The 25,666-nt window shown below is 49.1% G+C and overlaps 1 protein-coding gene across 6 annotated transcripts in view; it reads left to right on the top strand.

Annotated features, from left to right (window-relative positions):
- The window catches only part of AP2B1 (adaptor related protein complex 2 subunit beta 1), a 50,968-nt gene that overhangs the window by 13,258 nt on the left and 12,044 nt on the right, over positions 1–25,666 (top strand). For 4 of the 6 annotated variants that reach the window (XM_072978325.2, XM_072978326.2, XM_072978327.2 and 1 more), the window contains exons 6-19: positions 3,002–3,192; positions 3,378–3,599; positions 3,795–3,915; positions 4,623–4,718; positions 6,279–6,394; positions 7,959–8,124; positions 9,896–9,994; positions 12,484–12,743; positions 14,291–14,483; positions 21,802–21,999; positions 22,495–22,536; positions 23,484–23,630; positions 24,369–24,514; positions 25,022–25,151. In XM_072978325.2, coding sequence (XP_072834426.1) covers positions 3,002–3,192; positions 3,378–3,599; positions 3,795–3,915; positions 4,623–4,718; positions 6,279–6,394; positions 7,959–8,124; positions 9,896–9,994; positions 12,484–12,743; positions 14,291–14,483; positions 21,802–21,999; positions 22,495–22,536; positions 23,484–23,630; positions 24,369–24,514; positions 25,022–25,151 — 2,127 coding nt within the window. The remainder of the gene's footprint in view (positions 1–3,001; positions 3,193–3,377; positions 3,600–3,794; positions 3,916–4,622; positions 4,719–6,278; positions 6,395–7,958; positions 8,125–9,895; positions 9,995–12,483; positions 12,744–14,290; positions 14,484–21,801; positions 22,000–22,494; positions 22,537–23,483; positions 23,631–24,368; positions 24,515–25,021; positions 25,152–25,666) is intronic. The other 2 variants (XM_072978328.2, XM_072978329.2) reach the window with 2 other exon arrangements.

Below are 25,666 nucleotides of genomic sequence, written 5' to 3'. Positions count from 1 at the left end.
TTTGGTGGGTGACCTATGCTATGAGCTAGACCAGGGGATCCATATCCCTGTTGGTTCTGCCGGACCTCTCAGGGGCTCTTGATACCACCGCCCATGGCCGCCTTCTGGGCTGTCTCTCTGTCTCTCTCTCGGGGATGGGACTCGGAGGCCCCCTTTGAAGGAGTCTCCAGTCCTTCCTAGAGGAGAGAATCCAGGAGGTGGGGCTGGAGGGGGGGGATTCCTCTTCGAGACCCTGGCCTTTTGGCCCGTGGGGTCCCTCGGGGTTCTCTTTTGTCCCCTACGCTATTTAGCATCCACAGGAAACCGCTGGGAGAAGCGGTCTGGAGTTTTGGGGTTCGGTCCCACCAGCATGCGGATGACACCCAGCTCGGTCCCTCCTTTCCACCTAAATCCAAGGAAGCTGCCTCCGCTCTAGATCAGGGTCCGGTGTCAGTAACAGACTGGATGAGGGCGAATAAACTGGCACTTAATCCAGGCAAGGCGGAGGGCCCCCCCGCTCAGTCGGGAGGCGGATCAAAGCATAAGGATGCTGCCTGTGCTGGATGGGGTTATGCCCCCTCTGAAAACACAGGCGGGCAGTTTGGAGGGGGGGTTGCCCTTTCTGGCTTCGTCTCTGAGCCAAGATGCCCAGGTTTCAGCAGTGGCCAGGAGTGCCTTCGCCCACCTAAAACTAGTGCGCCATTTCTGATTCAGCTATATAATATTTAATATCAAATTTAGGGGTAGCTAGCTACCCTAGGCTTGCTGCCAGTCCTTTTTAATCTGCTTTTAAAACACTTTTATACACTTCAATCTCTTTTTCTACAACGATTTTAATATCCCCACATTGATTCATTTTAAATACAGCTTGCCTATTGTTTTTACTCCTCCCTTTCTCTTATCAAGATGCGACCCACCTTGCGTCCTGTCGAGAAAGGCAGCGCATGAGTGCAGTAAATAAATTAAAAATTAGTCATTCACTTAAGTACTTTTCCATTGCCGTCATCTTTTTAAAAATGCATATATTTTTGCATCCTGGAGGAAGTTTGCATATACGTATCATGTGCTTTTGTCTTTGTGTGTGTGTATGTGTGTGTGTGTGTGTGTGTGTGTGTGTGTGTGTGTGTGTGTCCTTGCTTGCATTAAAGTCTGTGATTCCATCCCACGCGGTAGGAACCGAACGTACAGTGTGCCGTACAATTAAGGCCTCTGCCGATCCTCGAGATCTGTCCTGCGTCATTTTCTACCGAATAATAATAGGGCCCCTTTCACTGAAACTTACCCCTGTAATTTTTTTGCTCCTCCTGCTGGGCTGCCGCTGGCTACCTTTTTTATTTTAAAATTTAATTTTAGCACACAGCGAAGGCTGATCTTTGACTCGCGGGCTACAGTTCTCTTCCTTTCGCTCGCCTCGCGTCTGCGATCGCCCGCTGTGAGTTCCCTTCCTCAAAAGAGTTTCTTTTCATTGCTTCCTTTCCAAACGTGGCCTTCACTTCCTCCGCTTTCCTGGCATTCTCGATGCAAACGCTTTAGAAGCGTGTCTGGTTTCTGCGTTTTTCAGTCCCCTAAATTTTGTCTTAAGACGGAAGAGGACAAGGGTGGCATAATGGGTGTTAATAATAATAATAATAATAATAATAATAATAATAATAATAATAATAATAATAATAATAATAATAATAATAATAATAATAATAATAATAATAATATTTCTGTGACTTCCTCTTGCTAATCATTAAACCTCCCCCAATAAAATCCTAGCAGCCCCAGAATATCACCAGAGGTGTTTTTGATTGCCCTCCACAATTCCAAAAGATCAAAAATGTGATTTTTTTTTTCTGTGCAGAGTCTGGAGTGTGCGATACAGATTTAAAAAGAAAATTGTAAGTTCCTTTGTGCCCTGCTCAGTTCTTGCAAATTCAAGCCTGTGGTTTCCTTTAGGGAATCAATCCATCTCACACTGGGGCCTTCTTCTTTTCCTGCTGCCTTCCACCTTTCCCAGCATGAAGGTCTTTTCCAGAGATAATCCTGCTTTCTCATGAAAGTGCCCAAAGTAGGACAGCCTCAGTTTCAACCTTTTTGCCTCCAGAGATAGTAGACCAGTTAATAGGGTGATCTCTACATGTCGTCGGGCCTGCTCTGCCCCCTTTCTTGCCAGCTCAAGACTCCTTCAGAAGGGGTTTCATTTTTATTTTATTTATTTTATTAGATTTCTACCCCGCCCATCTAAACCAAAGGTCTACAGAGGCACCCTTCCCAAACCAGATGTTTCAGTCTTACATTCCTATGACATAAATGTAAAATGAATCAGTAATAACAAAAAGCAGAAGCAGGGCCGTAACATTTTATGGAATTAGTTTTTCTTGTTTTAAAGATTTCAAGACGCCCAGTGGACTCGAAAGACGGCTTTCGCTAGCCAAGATGATCAGAGACTAGGCCAACAAGCAGCCAACTATCCAAACCCCGTCCTCCTTGCCAAAGGATTTTGGAAATGATTTAAGAATACCCTCCCCTTGGGCCGACTCTTGGCACAGGTGCCGTGTCTACGGGTTGGCGGGCGTCTCAGACCAGGTCCGGCTCAGACCCTCCCACTCCCGAGCACAGCTGTCCCGGCAGCAGATTTGGGGGGGATAGACCTCAGCCGGCCAAGACTTTCAGTTGGCCGATCATAGTCCAGTGGTTCCCGATCTTGAGTCACCCAGCTGTTCTTGGACTGCAACTCCCAGAAATCTGGCACAGTGGGGTGTGTGTGTGTGAGAAGGCTTCTGGGAATTGTAGTTCAAAGAACACTTGAACCCCCAAGATTGGGTACCGCTGAGTTAGCAGATCCATAAGAAAAGGAGGTTTGGCCAGCGGGAATGGGCTTAGCCCTTCTCACGGATCCCCTACCTAATTTCATTTTCCCCCCCCGACGGTGGTCTTATTCCAAGGGGTGTGTCTGCCTTGGTTTCCCCCCCCAAAAATTTCCAGCATTCAGTTCCACCGCTGGCTAACAAAGCCCTGTTCCCCCCCCAACCACTAGGTCGTGGCCAACGCCGTTGCTGCCTTATCGGAAATCAGCGAGTCGCACCCCAATAGCAACCTGCTGGACCTGAACCCCCAGAACATCAACAAGCTCCTGACTGCGCTGAACGAGTGCACCGAGTGGGGCCAGATCTTCATCCTGGATTGTCTCTCCAACTATAATCCCAAGGACGATCGGGAAGCCCAGAGGTAGCTCAATTTCGCCCTTTGGTTCGGGATGGCACCGCTTTGGGGTTGTTGTTTTTTTCTTTCTCCTTCTCGGCTTCTGAAATCTAGCCGATAACCCTCCCAGTAAAGCCCAGTATATTTTTATGAAAACTTGGAAACCCCCCCTCCTTATAGCTTGACCTTCTTTCTGTTCTCTTCCCCACCAGTATCTGTGAGCGCGTGACGCCCCGCCTCTCCCACGCCAACTCCGCCGTGGTGCTCTCGGCTGTCAAAGTGCTCATGAAATTCCTGGAGCTCCTTCCCAAGGAGTCGGATTACTACAACATGTTGCTGAAGAAGCTGGCCCCGCCGTTGGTCACCTTGCTGTCCGGCGAGCCCGAGGTCCAGTACGTCGCCTTGAGGAACATCAACCTGATTGTGCAGAAAAGGTCAGAAGCTGGGGGGGGGGGGGAAGGGGCCTGTGAAGCTTTCGGGCAAATGACGTGGGCCCAAAATAGGTTCAGCGCCTGGAACAGAACCCTAGAAAAGTGAAGTTAAGAAATGCATAACAAGCCAACCTTTGGCTGGAAATAGAAGATTTCTAGGGACTTGCTGGCAATCCTGGGTGTCTTTTCTTCTCCTAGACCTGAAATCCTGAAGCAGGAGATCAAGGTGTTCTTTGTGAAGTACAACGACCCCATCTATGTGAAGCTTGAGAAGCTGGACATCATGATCCGCTTAGCCTCCCAAGCTAACATCGCCCAGGTAAGTGCCTCAACCGGTCCTGTCTGCCTTCTATGAGATGAGAAACATGGGAATGAAACTGGCATGAACTATATTTTTTAAAAAAACAAGTGTCTTCATTTTACTCTATGGTATAGTAAGCATACATTTCCGGGGTGTCTTTTCCCCCTCCAATGAGGACTAGAAACGTTTGGGTTTTTGGGTTTTTTTAAAAAAAGGAAAACTGCTTTCTTTTGATTAAATCAAAGCCAGGACATTCCAAGGAGAAGATGCACCTATAAATACACTAGGACCCCTGTATTTGTGGCGTTGGTGTCTGCAGTTTCACTTATCCACAGTCTGAAAATATTAAAAATATTAAAAGAAAAAAACAAGAAATATGTATTTCCATGATGTATTTACGAGAACTGGTCACTAGAGGGAGCCATAGACCATACAATGTATTTTTGTTGTTGAAGAATTCATAGCATGGCATGTGACTCCCTCTAGTGGACAGTTCTGGTAACACATGGTGAAAATAATTTTTTTCTGGGTTTTTTGTTCTACTGTGCTATGCATAGGGTATGCTATTATCTGTGGTTTTCAGCATCCATGGAAGGCTTGGAATCAATCCCCTGTGGATAAAGGGGCCCTCCTGTATTGGAAGAGTTTTTTAGCTTCATTTTGTTTTTTCTAACACATAAGATAACTGCTACAGCCCGGTTAAATCTCTGATGTTTTTTGCACAGGTCCTGGCAGAGCTCAAGGAGTATGCCACAGAGGTGGATGTGGATTTTGTCCGCAAAGCTGTGCGCGCCATCGGCCGATGTGCTATTAAAGTCGAAGTAAGGAACACTTTCTCTTTTTCCTGCCTTTTTCTGTGCCTTGTCCTTTTCAGCTTTCTGAAAGTCAGAGCGATTTGATCAGGTTTGGATGCGGTTTGCAGTTAGACGAACTCTCTGGAATCCCCATTCTTTACAACAAGGGACAACCTTAGAGAGAATGAGCTGGAGGATCGTAACCAGGAGGCCACTGTGTCTTACGCTGGTATATCTGAAGCGCAGTACGAAGCGACCCGGCCGTGTTTCTGGGTGTCCAGCAGGAGTCAAGCCCTGAATCACGGAATTTTTACTGAGCTGCAGCCCGTCCTCTAAAAATAGAAATAAGAGTCTGGTCCTCATTGAATAAATCGGTGCTAAAAAGGGAGATCATAGGTGTCCTCCTCTGTTTTCCTGCAATACTTATAATATTCATCCGTTCGTTCATTCATTCATTCATTCAGTTTGTATCCTGCTCCCATTAATGTCACAGCCCTACTCTGGGCAGGTTACAGTCTCATGAAATAGAAAACACAAATGAAAATAGAAATAATTAAAACTGATAACAAACACACACACACACCCCAAAAAGAAAGAAAAACAGTTTCAATGTCTTCTCGAAGGCTTTCACGGCCAGGATCCGATGTTGGTTGTAGGTTTTTCGGGGTTTCTGGCCGTGGGGAACGTCGGGAAGAAAAACCTCAAGAACACGGCCAGACAGCCCAAAAAGCTTACAACAACCAAAAAAGGCTATTTCGTTAGAAGAATTATAATAGTAATAACCTTAGAACAGCAGAGCTTGAAGGGACCTTATAAATCATGGAGTCCAGCCCCTGTCTGGGAGGCCCAGTGGAGGAATCGAATTCGCAACCTCTTGACTCTGCAAGCCAGAAGTCTAAACCACTGAGCTATCCAGCCATTCAGTCTAGCTATGGCCCTCACCCTGTTATTCCCAGCAACTGTATATTGCAACCCCGGATGTCATGGAATGTGCCTGGAAGCTGTCGAAATCTTTACAAGGAGCATCATAAGGCTCAGCGGAGCTGTTCCTGGTTTCGTTGATACGGGATTCTCCGTGGAGATATTATTGACATTTTGGAGGAGGGTTTGCAGGCCAAATTTGGAAGCACCTACAAGGAGAGATGTGCATTTTTCTCACCCTATTTAAACATCTCAGATACCCAGTGCTGTGTTAGGGATAGAGTAATGGACCAAGACTCGGGAGGCCTGAGTTCGAATCCCCACTCAGTCATGGAAACTCACTGTGTTGGTAAAAGCACTCCTTAAATGTATCACTTATTTTGAAAGCCCCGTTAGGGTTGCTATAAGTCGGTTCTGACTCCATGGCACAGAAAAACAGGAAATTTTCAAGGCTCACCATTTGTGACATTGAGCGGAAGGCTTCTTCGGGATGGCCAATAAGTCCAATAAGTAAATAAATGGCCAACCCAGGTTAGGGATGTTCTGTTGGGCATAAAACTCGGGATGCAGGAAGAATGATTTGCGGAGTCGCGAGCTTGGATCCTGAACTGAGCCTCCATTTTAAGGGGTCGCCTCTGTTTTTTCTCTCTCTCTCTCTCTCCCCAGCAATCCGCCGAGCGCTGCGTGAGCACCCTGCTGGACCTCATCCAGACGAAGGTCAACTACGTGGTCCAGGAAGCCATTGTGGTGATCCGAGACATTTTCCGCAAATACCCTAACAAGTAAGAGACTGTCCCCCCCCCCAAATGGGGAAACCTTGCACCGTTTTATCTGAATTTGTTGCTGCAGATGTGACCATGCGCAGAGCGCAGGAGAATTCACTTCTCGGGTCTCGCTCTCACAATCCTGGTAGGAGCGGTGGTTCTGGGAGGAGGGACTCCCCCCCCCAAGGAAGTAACTTTTCCAAGCTCCCACATCGCTGATACTACTAAAAAAGGTGGGAGTGCTGGACGTTGCCTGCAGTGAAGAGTTTGGAGAATCCAGAGCTGGAAGAGGAGAAACGAGCAACAACCGTTTGATGTGCTTTGTGTTGTTACAGCAGGAGCCTGTATCGGCGGGATCAGTATGCACTGATTCGCTTATCCATGGTCTGAATATATTAAAAATATTAAAAGAAAAAAATCAAGAAATACATATTTATAAAGATGAAATTACCAGAACTGGCCCCTAGAGGGAGTCAGAGACCATGCTATGTACAGTGGGGTCTCGACTTAAGAACTTAATCCGTATTGGAAGGTGGTTCTCAAGTCGAAAAGTTCTTAAGTCGAATCTGCATTTCCCATAGGAATGCATTGAAAACCATTTAATCCGTATCTGCTCTTTTCTGTCCATAGAAACTAATGGGAAGCTGCTATTCTGCCTTCTGCCACTAGAGGGGGATATTTTCTTTCTTTTTTCCCCTTAGGTTCAGGGAAGGCAGGGAACACTAAAGGCAGCACTTTAGAACTCTTTTTTTTTTAAACAAAGCCAATTTTAAATAATGTTTTAAAGCATGTTATGCTGATTTTTTCAGCACAAAGGCACTCAGGCAGGCTTTTTAGGTGCTGAGCAAGCCTCCGGAAGCCTGCTCAGAGCCAGCCGATCAGCTGTTAGGCGGGGGGGGGGAACCACAAAATGGCTGCCAGGCTCTTTCTGGGTGTCGGCTTTTAGCTCTTTCCTGCTCTTTTTCCTGTGGTTTGGGGGCTACCAAGGCCTGGTAAGTGACTTTATTTAACAGTACAGTGTTTATTTTTAAGTTTCTGACCCTTTTCCCCCCTCCAGAAGCCTCTAAGGGGAGGGAGGGGGGACTTTTTTCCCTGTTCGTAACTCGAGGGAAGTTCGCATGTCGAGTCCTTACTGTCCCTATAGGGCAGGTTCGTAACTCGAATTGTTCGCAAGTCGGGTCGTTCGTAAGTCGAGACCCCACTGTATAGCAATCACTATAATCCAGATGTTTCAGCATCTGCGAGGGGTTTAGAACAAACCCCCATGGAGATGGGTTCCTACTGCAGTCCTGCCACAGGACCGAAAAGCTCCAGTTTGGGCACAGATCAGAATCCAGCTGGTTCCCCATCTTCCATGTGTCATGTGATTCCCTAGGAAACAGCTCGCACCGGCTGATGCCACGAGCAGTCCGAAATGCGAGAGGTTTCTGCCTCCGGCTGCAACCTGGGTAGAGAGTTCAGGGGAGAGGCTTTTGAGCCTGAGAACTAGAAACATGGAAAGGCCTTCCGAGGTGGTAGAAAAAGTGTCGCCCAGTGAGGTCCGAGGATCAAACCCCAAGCTTCTTTTAAAATCTGCCTTTAGGTACGAGAGCATCATTGCCACCCTCTGCGAGAACCTGGACTCTCTGGACGAGCCCGACGCCCGAGCCGCCATGATCTGGATCGTGGGCGAATACGCGGAGCGCATCGATAACGCGGACGAGCTTCTGGAGAGCTTTCTGGAAGGATTCCATGATGAAAGCACTCAGGTACCCCCTCGGTCTCTCTCTCTCTCTCTCTACAGAAGAAAAAGGATGATCTGTATTTTAGCTACTGGCTGTGTCCGGGTAGCTCCGGTCACAGGGCTGTTCAGTGGGGGGGCCCTTATCCACAGGATCAGGATACGCTGATTCACTTATCCACAGTCTGAAAGAAGGATCCTAGAAATATATATTTCTGAAGGTGGCATTGCTAGAACTGGTCACTAGAGGGAGCCAGAGACCACGTGATGTAACAGCGTTCGCTGTAATCTACGTTTTCGAGCATCTGCTGGGGGCCTTGGAACCAATACAGGGGTCCTACTCAAATGCAGACTTTCTTGTTCCTTCTGATTTTCCACCAATTCACCAGATCAAGACACCAAGCCTGAGGTTCTTCACATGTTAGTGGACTCTAGTTCTCATTATCCCTAACCAGCCTGTCCGGTGCTGAAATATGATGGTAGTGGTAATGGTAGCTCATGAACAGCTGCGAAGTTCTACAGTTCTCCCTAGCGAGTCTAAAGACTTAAGTTTATTGTCAGTGGCCCATCTGTAGAACGGTGAGAAATATTTATAGCTTCAGTATAAAGAAATACATAAACGTTGTGTGACCTTTGTTTTCCGTAGCGCTTAAGGACAATCCGGTAAAAAAATATCAAAATCTTGTTTTGTAGGTGGCCCTTTTAGTCACTGGATAATCATCCTTTCTGTGGCAGTCATTGCCTTTTTGGGCATTATTTGTGTGTTTATAGAGACAAGCAGAGGAATAAGACTGATCTTTCTCATCAGCTGTCAGTTTTCGGGTGGACTAAAATAACCAGTTACAGTGGTGCTTCATTTAACGATGTTAATTGGTTCCAAAAAAATTGCTGCTAAGCGATTTCATCGCTAAGTGAAATGCGGTTTCCCATTGAAATGCATTGAAAACCAGATAATCTGTTCCAATCGGAACAAATTGCCATCCTTAAGCGAAAATTGCCATAGGAAACATCGCTAAGCGAAACGCAGTTCCCCAATTGAAATGCATTGAAACCTATTCAGTGCATCTCAGTGGGGGGAAAATACAACAACAAATTAAAAAAGAGTCAGAACAAAGTCAAATTTGGTTAACAAAGGGTTTATTAAGTGCTCTTTATGATTTTAAACATTTTAAACAGTAAACTTTAACTTTATAAATAGCAGAAAAACATTTAAAAAACAACAAACATGAGGCTGTTTAAACCATCGTTAAGCAAAACAGGGGACCCAAAATTTAATCGCTATGCGAAGCATGGTCCCAACCACCGCTAAGTGAAAATCGCCCATAGGGACCATCGTTGAACGAAGCATAAACACGCTCCGAAAAAGTCATCGCTAAGCGATTTTGTCATTAAACGAAGCAATCGCTAAGCGAGGCACCACTGTATATCCAAATGGATTGAACCTAAGAATACTGTTGCCAATTTACTTGTGAATAAGGGAAGTCACACAGATTTTTTCAGCCAAAGGCTGGTCACAATGGAGGGCCTGACTGTGTTTCCAGTGCGCACTGAGGACGGCAGCCAGCACCTTTTGGACAAGGGGCAAATTGCCACTCAAGACTCAGTAGCAGGATTCTGGCTGATCAATCTTTTTTGTCTACTCTTTTCAAATTGACTTTTCTGGGTTTGGGATCCTGGCTGGTGCTGATGAAGGAGGACTCCCCTATTTTTCGGCTTCCTGTTGCTGGATTTTAGGAAGGCGGGTGGTGGAAGGATCAGCCGGAAGCCTTGATCTCAGTCTTCTCTGGGTTTTATTTTAGGTCCAGCTCACTTTACTCACTGCAATTGTGAAACTGTTTTTGAAGAAGCCCTCGGAGACGCAGGAGCTGGTCCAGCAGGTGCTCAGTCTTGCCACGCAGGTAAGCCAGACTTCGGAGTCCCTCTCCCCCTCCCAATGCCCGGTCTTGGAAAAGGAAAGCTGTAGAATTGTCAAATTAAGACCCCCTGCAACAGTGTCCTGACAGGGCCAGCCAAATGTCCATGTTATTCGAAGAGGTGGCCGTGTTAATCTGTGCAAAATGGAAATAAAAGGTTTTTTTAAAGGCAAAAACGGGACGGCCCCTTAAAGACCTAACTTTTATATTTTTAAAATGTGAGCGAACGTGAAAGTTAACAACTCAGAAAAAGCTGTGTTTGGCGAGAGACCCAAGGATCTTAAGACATGGATGGTAGATCCTTTTAGCCGTTTTACGGCCAGTGAAATTGGCTCTTTGCTCCGTGGGTGCGTGAAAGGGTTGAATGAGAATGACTGGGGTGTAGCCGCATCACCGCCCCCATGTGCCCACCCCCCAGAAATTTAACCCCAAGGGAAGGGACGTTTAAGGCACGCATTGCCTTCCTGTTTCCCCCGCTGTTATCGGGTGGTCATTGCTCTTGGCGACGGTCAAGCTGATCATGCCCAGGGACCTCTTATCTCGGGGGCCTTGACTCTTCCCCTTAAGCCCCCTCCTGGGGAAAAACCCTTCCCGTTTCCTCAGATTTTCAAAGAAGGTAAAAATGTTGCCAACAAGTTGATCTCATCAGCCTTTCAGTTTTTGGATAAAAGCCTGAAAAATATTTCCCACTGTGGCACGATGCATGCTGACCCATTACATAAGAGGCTTTTTAAAAAGAAAAGGGGATTACACAGCTGTTAGCCAGGCCTGAGGCTGCTTTTCAGAGGTGACCTCTCTCCGATTACCACGGGCGGCGAGAGTCCGGGTACGAGGCCGTTTATGCGCCTGCAGATTCTTTCACGCTTACCGCCTCCTGCTTGCCGGGAATTTGGCGACGGAGATTCGGGGTGGCCGAACCTCTCCGGCTCTCCTCGCGCAATCGGAGCGATAGTTTAGAATCCCCAAGGCTGGATGGGACGCAGGCAAGAGATGCCGGCGGCTGTGTTGTGCAAGCCGACCGATGCGTCCCATAAGGCTTTGCACCCTCAGCTCAAAAGTGCAGAATAATTTAGGGTTCAGGGGGTGGGTCTGACAGCACTTGTCCCTGCCCCTGCTCGTCGGCGCATGAGACGGGCGTCCAAACCCGTTGCGCCTCACCTCCCATGCCCGCCATTGCTGCGGAGTGCTGTGATCAGCTGCCTAGTTTCACCCATAGAAATCATTACCCAGCCTGTGTTATTTTATTGAGTCTCATGGATTTCCTGCTTTTTTTTTTTTTTTTTTTTTTTTTTTTGCACAAAACCTGCAGAAATCCCACTTCGACCCCCTTCCCCGACCCTTTCCACCTGCCCGTTCCACTTTAGATTGCAGGAATCTCCAGGGCAGAAGCCCCATCTAAGACGATTCTCCTTTTCTTCCTTCTTTTGTTATTCGGAGAGCATCACTGTGGTAGACTGCTCCTGGCACATTACCTTGGGCCCTGTGGTTGCTCGGTTGTTCTGCCTTCAATGTTTTTTTTCCTACGGCTCTTTCCAAACTTCGAAGTTTTTCCTTTTTTTGGCTGACGGTTGCTAAACTGTATGAGATGCAGACAAAAAAAAAACAATTATCAAAATTAGCTACACTGAGCCTATCGTCCTTCAAACGTAGATCATGAAAAGACAGAGACTCCCAGAAACAGACAGGAATGCTGGGAAAAGTTGAAGGCAACAGGAGAAGAAGAGGACCAAATGTGAGATGGGTGGACTCAGTAAAGAAAGCCACCACCTTGGCTTTGCTGAGCAGGGCTGGTAGCACCTTTTTAGAGTTGGCCGAAGTCGGAAACGCCAACGTGTCACAGCAGTTAACGAGTGACAAGACAGTGGGGAGAGCAGGATGGCTGGAAAGGAAAGCAGAACAGAGAAGCACCCAGGCTGTAGCAGTTGTCAGAGAAAGCTAGAGGCCAGGGGTTGGGCCTGCAGGGCCCTTGACTACATTGGAAAGGTGCTTTGGTGGGACAAAGAAAGGAGTCTGTTCTCTGTTTCATTTGGTAGTTTTTTTTTGGGGGGGGGGTTTCAGGAGGAAGCTGCTTCCTTAGTTCTGTCCGCCCGTGTGGGCAACTTCCCCAAAATCAAGCCGGGAAGGTGTTTTTTTTCGCGGGGGGAAAAGTTGCCGCTGTGTCTACTAGACCCGGTTCAGGTCCAATTCTGTTTTGTAGCTTTGGAGAAAGGAGATTTGCGTCCTCCGAGACACCCCGCAGACACCGGTGGCTGTGATCTGGGATATTTTGTTGCCCGTAGGGGGATTGTTCCCAAGTTTGGGTGGACTACAGATCCCAGAATCCTTGGGACTGGGGCTTCTGGGAACTGAAGCCGGACCAGCCCCTGGAAACCATGTCAGCTTTTCAACCAGGGTTGCAGGGATCTTGTTGGAGCAAAGAAGGTGTTGCGTCACGCAGGAGGCGTTGACGGATCGCCCTGTGCTTTTGCCGGCAGGACTCGGACAATCCAGACTTGCGTGACCGTGGCTACATCTACTGGCGCCTCTTATCCACGGACCCGGTTACTGCCAAGGAAGTGGTGCTGTCGGAGAAGCCCCTGATCTCGGAGGAGACCGATCTGATCGAACCCACCCTGCTGGACGAGCTGATCTGCCACATTGGGTCTCTGGCCTCCGTGTACCACAAGCCGCCCAACGCCTTCGTGGAGGGCAGCCATGGCATCCACCGGAAGCACCTGCCCATCCACCACGGGAGGTAGGGCGTTCGGTATGGTCTCACCGAATCAGGGAACCTCGGGGTGTTCGATTACAGCACAAGCAGACAAGTGTGTGGGCCCCTGGCTGTCAAAATGTGCCCCCCAGCACCATACGAAAAGTACGGTAGGACCAGTATCCACAGTTTCAATTATCCATGATCTGAAAATATTAAAAGATAAAAACTAGAAATAGGCATTTTTATAGTGTATTTACCACAACTGGCCACTGGAGGGAGCCAGAAACCATGCTATGTATGCATGATGTTGTACAGTGGTGCCTCGCTTAATGGCGATAATCCGTTCCAGGAAAATCGCTATTAAGCGAAAACATCGTAAAGCGAAAATAAAAAGCCAATTGAAACGCATTGAAAACCGTTCAATGTGTTCCAATTGGCTAAAAACTCACAGTCCAGTGAAGATCCTCCATACGGCGGCCATTTTTGGTGCCTGTATAGCGAGGAATCCGTCCCTAAACACAGCGGGGAGCCATTTTAATTACCCGGCAGCCATTTTGAAACCGTTGATCAGCTGTTTTAAAAAACATAATTTTGCGAAGAATCGGTTCCCGAAGCAGGGAACCGATCATCGCAAAGTGAAAAAACCCTATTTAGACCATCATTTTGCGATAAACCCTATTTAGACCATCATTTTGCGATCGCAAAAGCGATCACAAAAACCTCGTGAAGCGGATTTGTCGTAATGCGGGGTAATTGTAAAGTGCGGCACCACTGTAATTCGTAACATGTTCTTTGGCCAGTTCTGGTAATACATTGTGAAAATATTTTTTTCTGGCTTTTTCTTTTCTTTTAGCATGTGATGTATACTGTTCACTGTTATCCACAATTTTTAGCATCCGTGGGGGCCTTGGGACCACTTCCGCCTTTGGATACAGGGGTCCTACTGTATTTTAAATTTCAGGGACGTATCCTTGCCTTCTTTCAGTGAAGTCAAGCCAGGTTTTCTCTGCCAGCATGCCAAGGGGGTGGGAAAAAAAGAAGTGACTAGGCAGTGATGTGTTTTGGGATATTTTTAAGTCTTTAATAGAAGCCTGTGTGTTAGACGCTCTTCTGTTTTGTTTTTCCTTTCTTTAATCTTTCCCCTCTTTTTTGGCAAATATCATTTGGTTTCTAGGCCTCTTCTGTAGTACAGCCTCCTCTAGGATCAGTATCCGCTGATTCGCTAGTCCGTTGCCCGAAAATTATTAAATTAAAAAACCAGAAATGCATATTTATATGTATTTCTATGATGCCTTTACCAGACCCGGCCACTGGAGGGAGCCAGAGGCCATGCGGTGTATTGTGTTCGCGGCTTCTACGTGTTGTTCCGTCATCTGGGGGGAGGGCATCGAACCAATCTCCTGCAGACACTCTAATCCCACGTGATTTCCATTTGAGCAGTTAATGTGTTTTTTTAAAAAATATAAGTATTTTAGAATATTTTTTTGATGCCTAAAAGCAGTTTTTAACGAGTCTTTCTAGGAAGAGGCCTTCTCTGCAGGTAGGGTGTCTAGCCGCGGTACAGGGCTGATTCTCCTTGTCTTTTGCAGCACCGATGCTGGAGATAGTCCCGTGGGGACCATGGCCGCCCAGAACCTCGAGCAGCCTCAGGTGATCCCCTCCCAGGGCGACCTCCTGGGCGACCTTTTGAACCTCGACCTTGGCCCACCCACAAACGTCCCCCAGGTGTCCTCCATGCAGATGGGCGCTGTGGACCTCCTCGGGGGTGGCCTGGACAGCCTGGTGAGTCGACCGCGTCCTTTCGGTGCCGATGAGCGGCTGAAGCCCGTGGTTTCTCTTGCACACGCTTCTGGCCTCGAACCCTGAGCTTGGTTCTTAGATGGCGCAGGATCTGGCCACCAGGATCCAGTTGCCCACCTCCTGTCCTTTTTCATGCTAAGGAGAGAGAAAACACACACACACACACACAAAAACAAGGAAACGTGGGGTCCAATCTGTGGCAGAGGGGCAGGAGTTCGCAGAGCAGAAAAGCTTCAAGCTCCACTAGTCCACCCCTTTTTCCTCCTCCACTGGCACTTACAGTCTCAATAACTCACTCTGAGACTGTCGTAGTAGAGAGAATTTTAAAAAGGTGCTGTTCCTAAAAGGTCAAAGAGCAAACTGGAGTGGGGTGGGGGCTAACGACACATGACTCTAGAGAAGGAAAAGGCCACAGAGCGGAAAGGTGGGGGGAGTCCTTTTGAATTTAGAGGTCGGGAAGGGATGATTGGATAGTGATGCTAGGGACGGACCATCACCCCAACCCAGAAAGGTCCCTTGTAACCAAACCTACTAAAGGCAACATACTAGATTGCAAAAAACAAAAAAACCTCCCAACGCGATCACCTGCCATTGAGAGGACCCCAGGATTTTTTTTCCTGCTCCCTACCTTTCTTTCCACCTTCCACACTGGGAGCCAGAATGGTGTCGTCTGGAGAGTTTTGAACCGAGTCTTGAAACTGGCTCTGGGCTAGTCGCTTTCCTTCCTTCCTCTCTCGCTCAGCCTGGCCTACCTTGCAGGGTGGTGGTTCTATAGGGAAGAGAAGCTGCTTCTGCGACTGGGGAGAGGTGGCGTGTAAGTTTAACCGATAAATGAAACTGGAGAGAAGAGTCCTGTCCCCACCCCTCACCCCCCCAAAAATGTTACTTTGCTCGTGGGCAGAAAATGGTTCGGGGTGGACCCACACCTTAAGAGAAGTGCCTCGGGATCCCTCCCTCTTTAATCGCACGTGGGGAGGCGTCTTTGGGACGTGGATCACCCCTTCCCGGCACAGGACAGGCGTCGTGCGGATGGTGCCATTGTGATAAACCTTTGTAAAACCATGTGCTCTCCGAGAGAAGAGAAGGGGGTGGGAGGTATCATCCCCTCCCCAAATCCCTGGCCAGCTTAGGCTAAGAGACCACCAACCTGCTTGGGTTTAGGCCAGCTTTGACTTTCTCTGCCTTGCTTGCTCCTAGGATAGGGCTGAACTTCCCCCTCCTCCCCAATTCTGCCAACCTTGGAAGGTTGAGGTCTGTGATGAAGGCTAATTTTTCTATGCACAAGGGAACGTGTAGTGTATCTCTATCTCGCCCTGTATCCCATTTTGCTGTGCTTGTTCCACTTCTGTTTTATCGTTAAGGGTTCCACCGAGCAACAAAAGGCCAGCCTGCTTTTCCCAGCTGCTAGAAAACCAATATTTCCCTTTCCGGCCTTTAAGATAGCCATACGAGTCGCCTGTACATTTTTTTTTAAAATGCATTTTCCTATTTCCATGGCCAAAGAGACTGTGGAAGAATCACTATCATGCCCAGATGTTTTTGAGAGGGGGGTGTTGTCCCCCCCGCCAGACATGAGGACTAGCAACTTTAAAAGCTGTGGTTTCCTAGGAAGGTGAAACTGTCATGCCCAGTCCCATCAGGGGGAATCTGCGGCAGAGTGATTCACGTAGGTGCTGCAAAGAGGGTGACATTTTACGCCGTAGCCCTGGTCTGTTTCTGCTCAGAGAAAGGCGAATTATTGCCTGGGGCTGGATCATGTTCCAGGTTAGGTGGTTCTTTCACTGGTGACACTCTGCTTGCAAATAGATTACAGTCTCTTGGCGCTGCATAAAAGCCCCCCAAGTTTCCTCAATCACTTCAACCCTCCTCCCCTCTTCTCTCAGCCAGGACATGGGATGTTCCACGTCCCCTCGTGCGTAGTCTTGCAGGATCTCGGCCGCCCCTTGGCAGGAGAAAACCTGCTTCTCAGCACAAGGATACTCAGGCGGACGCCCGGTGCTGTCAGGAGCGGACGGGTGCGGGAGTTTCAAACAAGGATCTGCTCTCCTGGGAATCCGCCGATGAGGAGCCGGGCAGGCTTATTCCTGAAGTATTTGGCATCTCAGTGGCGGCAGAGCATGGCGGGGGTTTCACCCCCCCTCAAACCATGTGCCCCCCCCAAGATGCCCACGCTCTCCTGTGCCCTGTTCCTCGGGCTCTCTTCAGCCTTGCGTGGATGAATTCTCATGCAGTCCTGACCTGCTAGCTTTCATTCGGGGATTTTGATCGGTTCCTTATTCCAGGGGTGCTGACAGTTCCTGTGCCTCATCAGTCTCAAAACAAAACCATCCTGGCCTCGCAGGACGACCTCACTCAACGTGACAGACGAGGTTTCTAGGTGTCTCTAAAGCGGAACGCGGGTCTCCTTTGTGCTTCAAGGATCCAGACGCTGTGATGGGCAGCGTCGTGCAGTGTGGAAGACTCCTCTCCCCCAAATCCAGGGTTGAACTACAACACCCAGAATCCCCCTGCCAGCCCCTAGCTGGGGGTGATGGGAGTTGTTAGCCCAATAAAATCTGGATTAGGAGAGGCAAAACTATCCTGATCTTTTTTTTCTTTTCTTATTCTTCACCAGATCTTTAAAAAAAATCTCTGGTCCTAACAGACTCCACACTTGGGGGGGGGGCAGAGGAGGGCTCTGGAGGAGCAAATAAAGGGGGAGAATCACCCCCATTTTCTCTCCCAGTGCAAGGGCAGTTTTCTAAATGGCAGTCCGTCTTAAGTTCTCCTGCTCCCTACTTTGTCTTACTCTTATTATTCACTCATTTTAGTTCATTTCCATTCCACCGTTCTCCCGGTGTAAGGACTGAAAGCAGCTTAGAAACACGATGTCTTTAAAAGAAATGTGTAAGTTGTAATACGAGAATGCAGTTAAACTTGCAAGAAAAGCCAACTACATCTAAAATATTTCAGAACTTAGGGGGTGGAAAGAATAATGACGCCTTCTGGACTGAAAGCTCCTTTTTCTGACCTTGGTTTAGTTGCTGAAATCCTGCCCAGGGAGGGACGTTTTTGCTTGCCAGACAGAGGAGGGCAGAGAGCTTCTTGTGGCAGTGAGTTCCAGAGCCATGTCAGCAGCCACCGAAACAGCTCTATTTTGTCTTCACCAGATGTGGCACGGGGGGGCAGTGGGAGAGAGAGAGAGAGCAGGGTCTCCCTAGAGGTCTTCGAACCATAGAATCATAGAAAAATGAAGTTGGAAGGGGGCCTACGAGGCCATCAAGTCCAACCCCCTGCTCAAGGCAGGAATACAATCAAAGCAGATCTGCCAGGTGGTTGTCTAAATTTCTCTTTATTACCTCCAGTGTTGGAGCGCTCACCACCTCTTGAGGGCCACTGGTTCCACTGTCGTTCTGCTCTAACAGTTAAGAAGTTTTTTTCTTGATACTCAACCGAAATCTGGCTTCCTGTAACTTGAACCCATTGTTATGTGTCCTCCACTCTGCGATGATGGAGAACAGATCCTGCCCCCTCCTCTGAAGGACAGGCTTTCGAGTCCATTGAGTGGTCTGTCCACCGCCTCGGTCTTCTTTTCTCAAGGCTAAAGATAGCCAGATCTTTCAGCCTTTCCTCCTAAGGCTTGGTTTCCAGCCCCCTGATCATCCTTATCGCCCTCCTCTGAACTTGTTCCAATTTCTCAGCATCCTTCTTGAAGTGTGGTGTCCAGAACTGGACACAAGACTCAAGGTGAGGCCTAACCAGTGCCGAATAGAGGGCTAGCACCTTGCAAGATTTGGAAACTGTACTTCTCTTAATGTAGCCTAAAATAGCATTGGCCTTTTTTGTAGCCACATCACACGGTTGGCTCCTGTTCAGCTTGCGATCCACAACAATTCCAAGATCTTTCTCGCTCGTAGTTTTGCTGAGCCAGGTCTCCTCCCATATCTTGGAACCGTGCAATGGGTTTCTTTTTCCGAGGTGCAGGACTTGGCACTTCTCCCTGTTGAATTTCATTCTGTTGCTTTCGGCCCAGAGCTCCATCCTATCAAGTTTTGAATTTTGTTTCTGTCTTCTAGGATAGGAGCTTTTCCGCCCAATTTGGTGTCATCTGCAGATTTGACAAGCATTCCCTGCGCTCCCTCAACCAAGCCATTAATGAAAATATCGAAGAGCATCCCATTCATTATGGTGGCATAATTTGGGATGAGTCCCAAGGAGTTGGTTTAGGCCCCCGAAAAATGGCCTCTGAGTGCCCTGGAGGCTGCTGAGTCAGCGGGGTCAAAGATATGCCCTCTCAAGCCATGCAGGGGGCCAGATCCAGAAGGTGTCACCTGCCATCCATGGACCTCTTTCTGCTGCCCCCAGGGATCACCTGGAGCAGAAGCAGAAATCTAGGTTTTCAGCTCCGTGGATCAAAGAGAGGGCCGTGGCGGGGATGAGGATGCAGAAAGATGGTGTGGGGGGGTTCCCGTGGCCCAAACTAGGCAGGAGGGGATTTCTGTGGTGGTGGTGGGATCCACAAATCCAAGAGCTTAGGACCCCATGTTGCCGATTCGCCCAGAAATAACGCCGTGCATGTGGTCACTGTTTTCCCACAATACTCTTCCAAACTCCGAAGTCCAGGCTCCTCCTAGGCAGAGCACCGCACTCCGCCTGCAGACTTCCATACGTCTGCCATCTGCACTAGCGGAGGCCACCCCGCTGGGAAGAAGAAGGCTATTCCTTGCAAGCTGACTTCCCGGGAGGGGGCACCGTGTAGAAGCTCGCCAGGCGCCCCACCGCTTAAGCAACAAGCGAATGTGTGAATCGTTTGGTCAAACAGACTTTCGGCCCCAATCCAAAGCCTGTAAGGTCCTTCTCCGTCTTGAAACGGGGACAGGGCGCTGCCTTGGTGCACGCCTTGTTCCCAACATCCGCGCAAACCATCGGAGGAGGCTTCCTTGCTCCGTTCTGCCTTTGGCCCCATAGAGAATCCAGGACCAGATCTTAATAATCCCCGGCTGTAAGTTGGCGAGGTTTCCCATTTCCCCATCTCTGCCCTCCGGATTTCATCGTGATCCCCGTTACCACGGGCAGGAGAAGGCTTTTGTGTGTGCGTGTGAGAGAGAGAGAGAGAGGTTAAAATCATCAGATCTTTGTCTTTCAAGGTTGACTTCCCAGCCGGTGGCTCTTTTCGCGATACACTTGGCGAGGCGCCGAGGAAAGCAGATTAAAAACATCTGGCTCGATTATGCAGAGTTATTCCCAAGCTGTTTCAAGGCCGTTTTATATAAGATGTTCGCTCGTCTGAGAGCCGCCTCTTCTCCTTTCGAGAGGAAAACGCTCCCCAAAGCCTGGCGGGAGAGCGGGGGGGGGCTCTTGCCTCTTGGACGATCTAGAGCGTTGAATCTGGCAGGGTCGGGCTTTGGCTTCTCCATGCCACCTGGGCACCCGCTTGGCTGGCAGAGAGAGCGATAAATTGCAGAAAGACAATAGCCTCCCGGGGTTCCCTTTCAAATTACAGCTCTCAGCTGGATGGAAAGAGTGGGAGACTGAGTATATTTTTTGGGCAGCGGGCTTGGGCGATAGGAGATCTTAGCTGACACCAAATCAGTTTTTAGTTGTGTTTTGGGGAGCTCCGACAGAGCTCTCGTGATGTGAACAAATTGATCCGATGAAGGAAAATACACATTTGTTTCCTTTTTTTCAGAATCTACCATTCTAGCCACTGTGATAGAAAAGGAGCTGTATTCACCCCACTGATAATTCTGAAATGTAACCATCGACATCCTTAAGGATATTTAACTTCACTGCATCATGTGATGGTCACTCTGAGCGGATTGCAGCAATAAGTGACTTTAAAAAAAAAAAAAACCACACATCCTAAGATTACACAATCAGTGCAATAAAATAAAATACTGGTAGCCTCTCAAAGCCCATTAAAAAAGGCGGCCATTTGCTAGGAAGGGCCGTTGCTCTCCGAGGCTCTTAGGTCGGGAAGTTTTGTAAAGCCTGCCAGAATAAAAATGTTCCTTTTTGTGAAGCATCAGAAAAGTAAAAAAAAAAAAAAAATTACATTTTTAATATCCATTTTTCACATCCCTGCAGTGCATTGGAACATTTTCCTTTTTCTGGACAAAAGAGACTTTATGATTCCTCCCTTTCCCAGAAGTTAGATCTCAATGCAACCGGCTGTTGAGTTTCTAGAAGGAGAAGATTGCTCTCGGTCTTTCACAACTGCTTAACTGCTGGCAATTGATTCAGTTTGGGGTCTTCTTAATAGGACAGCAGAGCTGGTGTATGAAATGTGCCTGTCTACCAACATTTTTTTGGCTTCTCTGTGTCTTTGCTCCATCCCAAACTTCTTTTGCTATCACCTCTCCTGACGAAGCGTTCTGCAGAACCCAAAAGCTTGCACCGTTTGGTAACCTTCTGGTTGGTCTTCATCAAGGCAGGGGCTACCTCTGGAGGGTGGCCTTCTCCCTTTCCAGAGCACCGTGGTTGGTGGTTCATTTGGCTTGTCCATCCCTTTTTTAGAGAAAAGGTTTCACTCGCATCCATGCTTAGGTCCTGAGGTCGAGACTTGGCTACCCACAGAAGCCTGGGAGTGAAGGTTAAGGGGTTAGATGAAATGAAACGGGGTGCAATAGTTCAGGATCCCCCAACACTGTGCTTTTGGAGCGGCCCTGCTAGTATTTTTGGTAGCTTTTTAAGGGCGTCACTGCACACAACTTACCGTATTTTTCAATGTATAAGACTATACTTTTGTCTAAAATCTTTAGACTAAAAATTGAGGGTTGTCTTATACATGGAAGTAAGCGGAGGAGAGAAAAAAAGTGGAGGGGAAAGCAGGGATCAAAGTGATCCTGCAGTGCTGTGATCCCTGCTTTCCCCTCCACTTGCTAAGCCTTAGCAAAAGGAAAGCAGGAGTCAAAGCGCTGCAGGATGGCTTTCATCCTTGCTTTCCCCTCTGCTTACTAAGTCCTGTGGGGCTTAGTAAGTGTAGGGGGAAAGGATCAAAGCAATTCCATGGCTGTATAAGGGGGGAAGGGATCAAAACAATAATGCAGTCAGGGGATTCTTTTAATCCCTTTCTCTCTCCTTTTGCTAAGCCCTGCGGGGCTTAACACAAAGGGAGAAAGCAGGGATCAAAGCGATCCTGCAGGGCTTTGATCCCTTTCCCCCTACACTTGCTAAGCCCCACTTAGTTTTCTTAATTTTGGGTTTAAAAAGTAGTGGCTATCTTATACATGGGAGTGTCTTATACACGGAAAAATACGGTAAATGCGACTTGGCATCAAGTTTTTTACGGCCAACTCTTGTGGGACTCATTTTGCATTAGGCAGAGAGAAGTGATGGCGCAGCTGCGATCTCAGTGCGGTCCCTGCCACCTCAGAATAGAGCCCGGGCCGAGAGAAAGGAGCGGATAGCTTTCCCACGCCGGAGGTACAAGCGTAATGGCCCGTTCCGAGCCGCTAGCGCCACCCCACTGCACCGCGTTGGGGCAAAGATCTGGACATGCAGAGGAGGCCAAACCGAGGTGGGGACGGGTTTGTGACAGCGGGCGACTGCCCGGCCTGCGACACGCGCGTCTTGAGTGAGGTGACGGTGGCGGTTTTTTGGGGGAACCTTGGCGGTCACCCTGAACCGACCGAGGCTCAGTCCTTTAAAACGGCAGCTTAGGAGAGAGTTCTTCCTGGCTGTTCGGGCGACACAGCTCGACTCGAAAGGCAACACGCTGTGCATCGCTCTGCTTTGGACCGAATGTGGCACTTCTCTCTTCTCTCCCCCTTTCCCTGGGGGCTTTTGGGGGTCCTATACTGGGGGCTCTCTGTTCTGGCTGTGGGGCTTGTCCTGCTGGGCAGCTGCTCCCTACCCCGGGGAACAGTGGGGGCCACCTGGCGTGGTGGCCCTCTTTCGGGCACCTCTCTGAACTGAATTTTTACCCTCTCTCACCCCCCACTCCACTCCACTCCCACCCACCCCTTCTCTCCTGCCTTGTCTCTCCCCCCTCCACTCGTTTCTCTCTTTGCAGCTTGGCAGTGACCTTGGAGGGGGAATTGGTGGCAGTCCTGCAGTAAGTGGCCTTCGTTCGTTTTTCTTTTGATTTGGTCTTACACGTCATGCTCTTCTTTCTCCATTGGCACTTTTCCCACCTCTTCCTGGACCCTTTCCGGCACACATGCAGCGGTGAGGCTTTGCATCCCTACGTGGGTCAAAGCGTCGTTGGCGGAGCGGAGACCACGCAGTCCGAGCTTGCGTGGCCGGGCCACGCTGGACCACGGAAGAAGGAAAGAGGGGCTGCGATAAGCCGAGTTCCAACCTGTCAGGATTCGGAGAAGCCGGAGCACAAGCCGCTCGTGGGATGAATCGGGCTGGGGTTTGAGGGCTTTCTGGGCTACAGAGTCCCCTGCACCGATTCATTATTTATATCTTCATTGGTTCGATCCCTGCCCTGCCTTCCTCCCATGTGGAGGGAGTCAAGGCAGCATCCCAGTGCTTGCAAGATGTAGAAATCACAGGATTGCAAGCTGCTGACGGATGTGAGCAGTTAAAAGGCAGAAGGTGGGTGCCCGGTAAAAAACAGTTTGCAAGTAGAGATGATTGCACAGGGGGTAAAATTAAGTTGCCTGAGTTCATTGGCATGCTGGTGGATTTTTTTAGCTTCCTTGATCAATCCGCAAAATGCCGAGTGAAAAGCTTTAAAAAATCCGGAATACAGTAGGATCCTCATATCCACGTGGATCGATTCCAGCGCTTTCCCCCCCGCTTAAAAAAAGTGGAACGCTATACATAGCAGGGTGTTTTTCTTTATATATAAAGATATGGGTTTTGCTTTGAATCATTTTAATACTTTTGGACTGTAGATGAGTGAATCAGTGGATACAGATCCCCCGGATAAGGCGGTCCTTCTGTATTGCCGGCATTCACTGCTTATAGAGTTTTTTAAAAAGCTCCCGCAGGGCAGAAATGATGTTAACTTCATCCCCATTTTTCTCTCTCCCTTTCTGTAACACCTCCCAGGTGGGGCAGACCTTCATCCCTTCCTCCGTGCCGGCGACTTTTGCTCCCTCGCCGACTCCGGCCGTGGTCAGCAGTGGCCTCAACGACCTCTTCGAGCTCTCCTCCGGTATCGGCATGGCGCCCGGCGGATACATGGCCCCCAAAGCGGTAGGCAAGACGTGGCTTGATCGTTTCCCCCATCCCACTTTCGAAACCACCAAGTTTGGATGGATTACAGGATGTAATCCATCGGAAACGGTCTCACCCGTGGGCCGAATTTGTCCCTCTGAGACCCAAAATCTGGCCTGAAGTGGGTCCCTGGCCACACTGTCCTCCCCGTGGCCTCCTCCTCCCCCCTCAAAAAGAGAATCCTCTCCCCATGGACCAGGCACCCACTTTTCTCCCACCTCCCCACATACAGACACCGTGGGGGCACCAAAGCAAGCAGAATCAGCTCCCTCTGGGACTTCTTCCAGGCTGCGGCACCGATTTGCTCTTACCTGGGAGTTTGGGCAGCGTGGGGATCCGGCCTGTGACCTGAAATCCCGTGGAAAATCGGGGCAGGGGGGCAGGCATCCGGGCCTTTGCCCAGTTTCAGATGGGGCGCCGACCTCTTTCTAGGAAAGATGGAACTGCCCAGAAATCCTGCAGCTCTCGTTTCATCAAGGTTGAATTAGCAGGAGATGTTCAGTATTCGAGAGAAAAGCTGCTCGGCGGGTCTGGAACCCCTGGTCTCCTGCACTGAGGTCGGGGTGGGGCTAGATGACCTTGAAGGGTCCCTTCCAGCTTCATTTCTGGAGTTCAAATCCACCTGGCTTGCCTCTTGTCAGTTGGGAGTTGGGGGGGGAGGTCAGTTTCTTTGGTTTCCTCTTCATAGGCTCCCCCTGTCTCCCCCCTCCCCCCCAGGTCTGGCTGCCGGCCGTGAAAGCGAAAGGGCTAGAAATCTCCGGGACCTTCAGCCACCGCCAGGGCCACATCTACATGGACATGACTTTCACCAACAAGGCCCTGCAGCACATGAGCGACTTCGCCATCCAGTTCAACAAGAACAGGTGAGGTCTGGACACCCATCAGCGCCACCGCATGGCCCAAGCGGTTCCCCCACAAATCAGAGTCAGTTCCACCCTTTTAAGTGATTACATACAGTAGGAACCCCCGTATCCACAGGATCAGTATCCACTGGTTCATTTATCCACCGTCTGAAATTATTAAAAGAAAAATCCCGGAAATAATACGTATATTTCTAAAGGTGAAACTCCCTGAGAGAGCCAGAGGCCATGCTGTGTATAGAGTTCACTGTTATTATAGCGTTCACCGTAATCTGCGTTTTTCAGCATCCCTCTTAAATATGAAAGCAAACTATAAATGCCAGCGCTTTCTCACCCGTCCTCCCTGCGAGATCTTCAATTCGCAGCTTTTTCGTAGAACAGATGGTAAAAATGCCAGCCGGGCCAGAAGTGAAACGGAGTCGTGGCCCGAATCTGTTTCAGCAGACGGACGTGCTTTGGCCTGGTTCTCAGCTGAAATGATCCTCTTCTCTCCTCCTCCCCACCCCACAGCTTTGGGGTCATTCCCAGCACCCCGCTGGCCATCCACACACCGCTGATGCCCAACCAGAGCATCGACGTCTCTCTTCCCCTCAACACCCTGGGGCCCGTGATGAAGATGGAACCACTCAACAATCTCCAGGTATGATCCATAGAACTGGGGGCCCGGCGGAAGGCCGGGGTGGGTACCTGGAGGAGGCCCTGCCCAATTCTGAACGGTACACGCCCCTCCAAATCTGACTGGTTCTGTTCGGAATTTGTGGCCGCTCCGAATCTAGTGCGCAGACCTAACGAGGACTCGGGTAAAGACCTCCCACGTGGATTTGAACTGTCAAACCAATGGGAACACACGCCCTAGTTACCTCTCAGCTGGACTACTGTAACACGCTCTACCTGGGGCTACCCTTGGAGAGTGTTCAGAAACTGCAGAAGATCCTAAACACAGCTACCAAATTGCTGACGGGGGCTGGTTACAGGGATCAGATAAATCCCTCTCTTACAGCAGCTCCACCGGCTTGCCAACCTGTTTCCGGGCACAATTCAAAGTGCTGGTTTTAGCCTATAAAAGCCAAGCCATCTCAGAGACCCCATTTCCCTCTACGAGCCTGCTCAGGTGTTAAGATCGCCAGGGGAGGCCTTTCTCTCGGTCCCGCCACC

The sequence above is a fragment of the Pogona vitticeps genome, chromosome 7 (genome assembly GCF_051106095.1).
Source record: "Pogona vitticeps strain Pit_001003342236 chromosome 7, PviZW2.1, whole genome shotgun sequence".
Lineage (NCBI taxonomy): Eukaryota > Metazoa > Chordata > Lepidosauria > Squamata > Agamidae > Pogona > Pogona vitticeps.
The sequence above is the reverse complement of the archived record's forward strand: the minus strand, read 5'-3'. Positions and strand labels throughout refer to the sequence as shown.